Raw genomic sequence first — 10,235 nt, 5'->3', positions numbered from 1 at the left:
TTTGCCAAAACGCGGTCGAACCCAAAACACGGCCGCGGAACCGAACCCAAAACCAAAACACAAAACCCGAAAAATTTCAGGCGCTCATCTCTAGTTCAAAGTAATGTCAACCTTCAAAAATCTTACTTAACTTATTAAACCTTCTAAGGAATATGCAACCAATCAGCTTATAGCTAGCATTTTTCAAGTATATTTTATAAAATGATAGGTAGAAGCTCAATGGTTCCTACGGACAACTTCTCTACCTGTCCACTTCTCCACTCTTTAATCTGCCAATTACTCATCCTAATACAGATTTCATTGCATTTGAAAATATATTGTCAATGAGCCTCACTGTGCTACATTGCTATAATGCAGTGGTTCCCAAACTTTTTTGAATCATGGCACCCTAGAATATCAGAATTTTTTTCACAGCACCCCTAGGCCATAAGATTCCTATTGAGAAATTTAGAGAAAATATTAAATTAAGTAAACTGTGTTTATATGTCAACCTTAGGTTCAATTGTGTGGTGCGGGACAAGAGTTGCTTCTGTTTGTCCACATAATTTATTATTGAAACTGCTACAAGCACTGGTTTGCATATTACATTGACCATATATAATTTTAATTGGTCATGGACCATCAATCCAAGGCACCCCCTGCAAGTGCCCCAAGAACACCAGGTTGCCACCACACACAGTTTAAGAGCCACTGCTCTAATGTATAGATTTATGACAAACAGAGAGCAGGAATTAGGCTATATGAACTTATGTCTGGAAAGAGCCTCCCGAAATTCACTGGCTGCAAAGTAGTAACACAATGAGTCCAGGACACAGTTACAATTAGCAATCGCCGTTGCTACATGAATAAAGGAATTAACTATTGTCAGGGTGTAGCAAGATGCCTTGAAACTCTCAGCCACAAAACGGATTGTGTAACCCACATGGATTGGCATAAAGCAAACCACGAAAACCACCAAGTTAGAGATGACTATGCGCACAGCTTTACTGGTGGAATGCTGCTGATATGGATCCAATTTTTCTTTATCACAGAGAGTCATTATGATCTTTACAGAGCAAAAGCTGATGATGATCAAAGGAAAGGAGAACCCAACCAAAACAAAAATAGGGGCCAGGTTAAAAGGATATGTGGAGACTTTCTGAAAACAGGTAGACAGTATCAAATCGTTGCTCTGCAGAACCCTAAGTACGCTGACAGTGATGACAGAAATCCACAGGACACAGCATATAACAGAAGCTTTCACTAGGGACGCCCAGCATTTGTATTTCAGTGGGTGCCTGATTGCCAAATAGCGATCAAATGCAATTGCTGTGATAGTGAAGATGCTCATGTACATGTTTGCGAAGTAGCAGGACTGTAGGGTTTTACACAGTCCACTGCCAAGGTCCCACAAGTGTAAGTAAGCATATAGTCTGAAAGGGAAGGTGAAGATGACCATGATATCGGATATCACTAGGTTCATCATAAACACAGTAGTTTCCGTCCACTTTTTTAATTTGAAACAGAAAACCCAGATGGCAAGAACATTGCATGTAATGCCCAAAGTAATAAGAGGAATATAAATAATTAGGCTAAATAGCTGGTATGGTGGCTCCAGAACTTGAGTTCTATTATAGCAATTCATTCTAACAAGCTCTACAGGGCATTGCAGTCAAATCCATATAGCCCTTGCATGGAGATTTCCAGTAGAAGCAGCCCCCACTTGATTAAGTATCCTCCAGTTTTCTTGTTCTGAATTGTGTCTTCACTAGAACTAAACCACACACGCTTCAATTTCGTCCTGGGTTTGTTGATCTAATCCAGTCCTTACAGAGAGTCCAGGTTATTCTAAAAAGAAACCAACATAGATAATTTACTGAAAGGTGATGAAAATATCAAAACACACAGGTGGAGGTTTAGCATGCCTTTTAAAAAAGGAAAAGTGGAGACATAGGGGGTGATTCCGAGTTGTTCGCTCGCTAGCAGATTTTAGCAGCATTGCACACGCTAGGCCGCCGCCCTCTGGGAGTGTATCTTAGTTTAGCAGAATAGCGAACGAAAGATTAGCAGAATTGCGAATAGAAATTTCTTAGCAGTTTCTGAGTAGCTCCAGACCTACTCGCAGATTGCGATCAGCTCAGGCCGTTTCGTTCCTGGTTTGACGTCACAAACACGCCCTGCGTTCGGCCAGCCACTCCCCCGTTTCTCCAGATACTCCCGCGTTTTTTCCTGACATGCCTGCTTTTTTCCGCACACTCCCAGAAAACGTCCAGTGTCCGCCCAGAAACACCCACTTCCTGTCAATCACACTCCGATCACTTCAACGATGAAAATTCTTCATTCGGACGTGAGTAAATCGACTAAGTTTTGTGATAAAATACTAACCGCATGCGCACTGCGAACCATGCGCATGCGCATTTTTGCCTTAATCGCTCCGTTGCGAAAATCGGCAATGAGCGAACAACTCGGAATGACCCCCATTGCCCATACCAACCAATCTGATTCTAGCTATTATTCATCTAGTACATTGTAAACATGATAGCTTGAATCTGATTGGTTGCTTTGAGCAACACCTCCACTTATCCTGAATAGAAGGTTTGATAAAACTCCTTCACATGACTATACGAGATATACAATTTTTACTTAAACTGCGAGATAGCAATTCTTTGGTGCATTCACAAGTATATTTTATGGCTACAGCATATCAACTCCTCTTTTATAAGTGTGGTCATACCTTCCAACATTTAGGATCAGCAACCCAGGAATACTGTGCACAGTGAAGACGCATATGCCTGAAAAGGGTGTGTGGCCTCAGCAGAAGGAGGCTTGGCTTTGCAGGAATGCAACGATTGTGAGTCACACCTCCATTTTTTTCGTCACGATGAGGACATGTCCAGCACTTTGTGAGCTGCTGACATGCCACCAGTCCTTTGGTCTTCCATGAATAGACACTGTACCCCATGTATATACTAGCACCAATTAATAGGGACAACCCTATTTCAAACAAGGGTATTCTCAATTGTATGCAGGACATTATGTGGGAGATTAGGCACAATATGCTCCCATCATCTATGGAAAGGTGAGGGAGACACTTTTTTTGGCTTGTCTTCCTCTCCACTCCACAGAACCTGCTTTTGCTAAAGTCAGCAATGACCTTGCTGCCAAATCCAAGGCCCACTGCTTTCTACTCTCTCCTTGACCTCTCTGTTGCTTTTGACACAGCGGCCACCCTCTCCTGCAAATCCTTCACTCCCTCAGTCTGCATGATACTGTCTTCTCATATCTGTTCTCCTACATCTCTGATCATTCTTTCTCAATCTCATCTCATGACTCATGACTCCTCTACCCCCCTTCCTCTGCCAGTAGTTGTCCCCAATGTTCTGTTCTTAGACCTCTCCTATTCTATACATCCTCTGTAGGAGAGCTCATCAGCTGTTTTGGCCTCCAATATCCTCTCTATGATGGCAATACTCAAATTTACTTTTCCTCCCCTGACATCACCCCCTCTCTCCTAATTCATATATCCAACTGTCTCTCTGCTATCTCTTCCTGGATGAACTAGCAATTTGTTAAACTTAATGTGGCTAAGAACAAGCTTATCAACTTCCCACCCTCAAGAATAACCTCACTTCTTACAATTTCATTATGTATTGACAATACCACCATCTCATTTAGCCCACAAGTGCTCTTTGTTGGGGTTATCCTTAACTTCTCCTTCTCTTTCAAACAGCACATTCAGTATATTTCACAGTCCTGCCATTTTCATTACAGAAATATCTCCAGGATCACAACCTTTCTCGATGTGGAGGCAACTAAGCCCTTCATACACTACTCCTTGGGCATCTCCTGCTTGGAATAGTGTAACCTTCCACATCATTCCACTTCAATCTGTCCTCAATATGGCTGACTGGCTTGTCTTCCTTTGCAAATATACTACACCTCCCTTCTCTCTCCAACAAGCACTACTCTGGCTACCCTTTACCTTCAGGACCCAATTCAAACTTCTAAGATTCACAAAGTCATCACCTAATCCTCTCCAATTTACATCTCTGAAATGATCTCTCTTCACACTTCCACTCACCCAGTGCTCCACAAATGCATGCCACTTCTCCTCCCAACTGATTACTTCCTCCCATTCCAACCTCCAAGATTTTGCCTGTACTGCTATGAACCTCTAGAACTCTCTCCCTCTCTATCCACCTCTTTACAAAATTTCAAATGGACTCTCAAGAGCCACTTCTTTTTCAAGCCTTACAGTTCTCATCCTAATCAACCACTCAATGCTGCTTGTTCAGTGTCTACCCCATCGGTGTCACACCTGTATGTCTGCTCTCCAGCAGGGCCCTCTTCCCTCGTGTGCTTTTCCTTCCCTCTCTTATACTATCATCTGCTTCCTACTGCCTACAATGGGACCTAACCTTTGGGTTCTGCTGGCCTGCTGCTTTGAGTATTTATAAACCATGTCCTTGCAATGTTCTGTACCTAAAATTACTTTTTCTAATTTTGTTTAATCCGCTTCTGTTTATGTAATCTGATGAAGGATAATAATATAATAGTAAGTGGAAGAGTGGACCCCTTTATTTCAAATGTGGGTGCCCCTAAATTTATGAAAGACAGGTTTGTTGTGATATTTCCCCATGCCCAGACTCTAGTAATGTAGAACTTTTTGTTTAGTGATCAAAGCGGACTAGGCTCTTTTAAACAAGGGTACCCCCATCTTTGTACATGCCACGATCGGAAAGGCATTTAGAATAATTTTAACCAAACTTTCCATTAGCAAGTCTCCTCCATTCTTCCACTGAGTATGGTAATTTTTGTTTTTGTTTCTCTAGGCCCCCAGTAAGCGGATGACAAGTCTAATTTTTCATGATTGCAAATGACCTCCTATGTCATTTTTCAAAATTTATTTTATTATGGCAATTGCATTTTCCTAAAACAGTAGTATTGGAAAGGTTTATTTTGCTCGAAGAAATGTTTACAGCACAGATATGTCTTCATACATCTAGCCTCAATACACCATGCAACGCGAGATGCCTGACATGAGTCAGGCATGACTCCAGCATGCGGGATGCCGGCCAAACTCAGAAGTGCTTTTTTAAAGGGGCAGTCACAAGGCTAAACCAGGCCTTGTAAATGATTGCCCCTTTAAAAAAAAGTCTGAGTTTGGGAGGCATCCTACACAGCCACCAAACTCAGACTTCATTACATCCCGGCCCACATGTGGCATGCCTATATTCTGTGTGCACCCGCGGCTGAATCTGCATAATAAATGCTATGTTACAATGTTTTCCAGGAAATCACTGTAATATAGCATTGTATGCAGGTACAGCCGCAGTCACACACAAAATATAGGAATGCCACATATCATTTTAATCAGCAGAGTCCGATTGTGCATCTTATTCACATAGCGATTTTTGGCATCTCTCGGTGCATGGCGTACAGTATTGAGGCAAGATGTACTGTATGAGGACACATCTGTATTCGCATAGCGATACAAATAAGCAGCATTTTCACAAAAAGACACCCAGCATTAGTAAACGTGCTCACAACTAGGTGTGACTATTAGGGCTGTTAAATGTGACTGCAGCAACGATGTAGGAGGACTCATCTGTAGCACAACAGGACAACTTGCTTTATTATAAACCATAGCTTGTGCATGTTGACCCTATATAAGCCACTCAGATTTTCTTGCTAGAAGGTAAGACATATTTTCCGACTGTCTGGGACAGACAGAAATCCTGCATGGAGGTACAAGGGGAAGCAGCAAGGGGGTCATGGTACCATGAAACACATCAACACGTCCTCACTCGCATCACTGCAGATGTCAATGTGATTGTAATTGTCAATGCTCTATTGTGATCAGAGGAGAGATACCTGAAATTCTGGAATCTCACAGATATTTTGTGAGAGAATGCAAGCATGAGGTAAATATTGGATTTTAATTAACTACCGGTAAATCCTTTTCTCGTAGTCCGTAGAGGATACTGGGTTCCATTTAGTACCATGGGGCATAGATGGGTCCAGTAGGAGCCATGGGCACTTGAAGAATTTGATAGTGTGGGCTGGCTCCTCCATCTATGCCCCTCCTACCAGACTCAGTCTAGGAAACTGTGCCCGAGGAGACGGACATACTTCGAGAGAAGGATCGATAAGGATAGTGCTGAGATTCCGAACCAGCACACACAGCAAGAGGAAAGCCAAACTAACCAAACTTGAAACGAGAACAGCAACGGCTGAACCAACATTACTTATCTAAGTAACAGTGCAGGAAGAACGAAGCACTAGGCGGTCGCCCAGCATCCTCTACGGACTACGAGAAAAGGATTTACCAGTAGGTAATTAAAATCATATTTTCTCTTACGTCCTAGAGGATACTGGGGTCCATTTAGTACCATGGGGATGTACCAAAGCTCCCAAACCAGGTGGGTGTTCGAACCTGACCAAGTAGCTGCTCGGCAGAGCTGTAAAGCAGAGACACCCCGGGCAGCCGCCCAGGAAGAACCCGCCAACCTAGTAGAGTGGGCCTGTACAGATTTTGGATATGGCAAACTTGCCGTGGAATAACCATGCTGGATAGTAAGTCTTATCCAGTGTACAATTGTCTACTTTGAAGCAGAACACCTAATCTTATTGGGATCATAAAGAACAAACAGCGTGTCTGTCTTTCTGTGACGAGCTGTACTTTTCACATACACCTTCAAAGTCCTCACATCATCCAAAGACTTTGAAGTAGCAGAGGTGTCGGTGACAACCAGAACCACAATAGGTTGGTTGATATGAAATGCGGACACCAAGAAATTGCTGACAAGATCTGAGTTCAGCTCTGTCCTCATGAAAAATTAAATAGGGACTTTTGTGAGACAAAGCCCCCAGCTCCGATACACGTCTTGCTGAAGCCAAGGCCAAAGTGTGATGGTCTTCCACGTAAGATATTTTACGGCCACCTCCTGTAACAGTTCAAACCAGTCCAATTGGAGGAACTGTAGCACCACATTGAGATCCCAAGGTCCCAAGGGAGGCACAAAGGGAGGTTGGATGTGCAGAACACCTTTTAAGAATGTCTGGACCTCAGGGAGAGAAGCCAATTGTTTCTGAAAGAAAATGGACAAGGCCGAAATCTGGGAAAAAGCAGGAAACACCCCAGATGAAATTCCACCGCAGAATAATTTCTACTTTAACACCAAGAGACGTATTTCTTCCAAATACTATAATAATGATTAGACGTTACCCCCTTCCTGGCTTGGATCATAGTCAGGATAACCTTGTTAGGGATCCTTCTCCTGTCTAGAATCAGCCGTTCATCTTCCATGCCATCAAACATAGCCGCGGTAAGTCCTGATAGATAAATGGGCCCTGTTGCAGAAGATCCTCGCGAAGAGGTAGAGGCCACGGATCTTCGAGGAGCATCTCCAGAATGTCCGCATACCAGGCCCTTCTTGGCCAGTCTGGAGCAATGAGTATTGCTTGAACCTTTTCCCTTTTTATTTGTTTTAGAATTCTTGGGATCAGAGGAAGTGGAGGAAACACGTACACCATCTGATAGACCCATGGAGTCATTAGGGTTTCTATCGCCACCGCCCATGGGTCTCTCGACCTGGAACAATACCGCCTGAGCTTCTTGTTGAGATGAGAGGCCATCATGTCGATCTGTGGATATCCCCATTGACTTGTCAAGCACCTGAACACTTCCGGGTGAAGGCTCCACTTCATCGGGTGCAGGTAGTGTCTGCTGAAGAAGTCTGCTTCCCTGTTGTCTACTCCCGGAATGATGACCGCTGACAATGCCACAGCATTTCTTTCTGCCCAGAGGAACATTTTTGACACCTCTGACATTGCTGGTCTGCTTTTCGTTCCGCCCCTGTCGGTTTATGTACGTTACTGCCGTCACATTGTCCGACTGGACCTGAATTTCCCAATCTTGAAGAAGATGTGAGGCCTGCAGAAGGGCGTTGTTTATGGCCTTGAGTTCTAAAATGTTGATTGGAAGGATGACTTCCTGACTTGATCATCTTCCTTGAAACTGCACCCCCTGCGTGACTGCCCCCCAACCTCTGAGGCTTGCGTCCGTGGTTTACAGAATCCAGTTCTGAATTCCGAACCTCCATTCTGCAACGAGGTGAGAAGACTGTAGCCACCACAGAAGGGAGATCCTGGCCTTTGGAGACAGACGGATCCTCTGGTGCATGTGAAGATGCGATCCGGACCATTTGTCGAACAGATCGAGCTAGAAGGGTCTTGCATGAAACCTTCCATATTGAAGTGCTTTGTAACAGGCCACCATTTTACCCAGAAGGCGAATGCACAGATGCACCGACACTCAGGTTGGCTTCAGGACATCCCGAACCATTGAGTGGATTACCAATGCCTTTTCCAATGGAAGGAGCACCTTTTGTGACTCCGTGTCCAGTATCATTCCCAGGAATGGGAGCTTCCATGTTGGCTCTAGGTGAGATTTCGGAAGGTTCAGAATCGACCCGTGATCCTGGAGGAGTTTGGTTGTGAGACCAATGCTGTCCAGCAACCTTTCCCTGGATGGCGCTTTTATCAGTAGAACATCCAGGTATGGAATTATGTTCACACCCTGTTTGCAGAGTAGAAACATCATCTCTGCCATCACTTTGGTGAACACCCCCGGTGCCGTGGAGAGACCAAATGGCAGGGCCTGGAATTGGTAGTGACAGTCCTGTAGTGCAAACAGGAGATAAGCCTGATGAGGCGGCCAGATCGGAGTATGAAGGTACGCATCCTTGATATCCAGAGACACTAGGAATTCCCCCTACTCCAGACCTGAGATCACCGCTCTCAGAGACTCCCTCTTGAATTTGAACACCCGTAAGTATGGGTTCAAAGATTTGAGATTCAGAATAGGTCTTACCGAACCGTCCGGCTTCAGTACTACAAACAAGTTGGAATAGTGTCCCTTGTTTAGTAGATGAGGTGGAACTGGAACAATGACCTGAGTCTGTACCAGTCTTTGGATGGCATGCTGTAAAGTTATACTTGCCTCTTGTGAAACTGGCAAGTCTAATTTGAAGAATCTGTGAGGTGGGAGCTTTTGGAACTCCAGTCTGTAACCCTGGGAAATAAGATCTATGACCCAGGTATCATGGCACCAATTTGACTAGATATGACTGAAGAATTGTAGTCGGGCTCCCACCTGACAGGCTTCCAAGCATTGCGGTCCACCGTCATGCTGAAATCTTTGAGGAAGCAGAGTCTGAGCTCTGTTCCTGAGCACCTGCTGTTGCTGGTTTGCGTGGTTTACCTCTTAAGCCGCTGGAGGATGTAGAAGCACCTCTGGATTTGCCCTTGAACTTGACCGTCCGAAAGGACTGTAACTTAGAAGCTGAATAAGTCTTCTTGGTTGGGGGGACTGCGGAAGGAAGATACGTAGACTTACCTGCAGTAGCTGTGGAGATCCATTTGTCTAATTCATCTCCAAACAAGGACTCTCCAGTGAATGGTAGGCCTTCCATGCCTTCCAGGAGTCCGCAACAGCAGTCCACTGGCGTAGCCACAAGCCCCTGCGTGCCGACACTGCCATAGCGGTGGTGCGTGCGTTAAGCACTCCTATTTCCTTTATGGCTTCCACCATAAAGTTTGTAGATTCCTGCATATGCTGCAGGAGTAAGACAACATCCCCCCTAGATAAGGAATCTAACACCTTAATTAGGTTACCTGACCATTTAGCAATGGCTTTAGTGATCCACGCACATGCAATAGTGGGTCTTTGAGCCACCCCCGCAGCTGTGTACATTACTGTACAATGATTTGAGTGTAGTCTAAATTTTACGATCAGCCGTGTCTTTCAGGGAGGCTGCACCAGAAACAGGCAATAATAGGATTTTAGTACCTAGCGGTAAATCCTTTTCTCCTAGTCCTTAGAGGATGCTGGGGACTCCAAAAGGACCATGGGGTATAGACGGGATCCGCAGGAGCTTGGGCACACTGAAAAGACTTTGACTGGGTGTGAACTGGCTCCTCCCTCTATGCCCCTCCTCCAGACCCCAGTTATAGGAACTGTGCCCAGGAGAGACGGACATTTTTGAGGAAAGGATTTTTGTTTAAACTAAGGGTGAGAAACATACCAGCCCACACCACAAACATACCGTACAACCGGAGTAACAGAAACCAGATAACAGTATGGATTAACAACAGCAACAAGCTGAAAAAAACAATTACACAACCCGTATGTAAACGAATTTAACCAGCAAGAATACACTGCAAGTAACAGTCTGCACTGGGATGGGCGCCCA

General features: G+C 44.5%; 1 protein-coding gene across 1 annotated transcript in view; it reads right to left on the bottom strand.

Annotated features, from left to right (window-relative positions):
* Positions 1 to 527: 527 nt before the first annotated feature.
* Positions 528 to 10,235, bottom strand: part of GPR35 (G protein-coupled receptor 35) — a 40,104-nt gene continuing 30,396 nt past the window's right edge. Inside the window, exon 2 of the mRNA XM_063919544.1 lies at positions 528 to 1,827. Coding sequence (XP_063775614.1) covers positions 737 to 1,624 — 888 coding nt within the window. The 5' untranslated portion in view covers positions 1,625 to 1,827 and the 3' untranslated portion in view covers positions 528 to 736. The remainder of the gene's footprint in view (positions 1,828 to 10,235) is intronic.

This window comes from Pseudophryne corroboree, chromosome 4 (assembly GCF_028390025.1).
Source record: "Pseudophryne corroboree isolate aPseCor3 chromosome 4, aPseCor3.hap2, whole genome shotgun sequence".
Lineage (NCBI taxonomy): Eukaryota > Metazoa > Chordata > Amphibia > Anura > Myobatrachidae > Pseudophryne > Pseudophryne corroboree.
The sequence above is the reverse complement of the archived record's forward strand: the minus strand, read 5'-3'. Positions and strand labels throughout refer to the sequence as shown.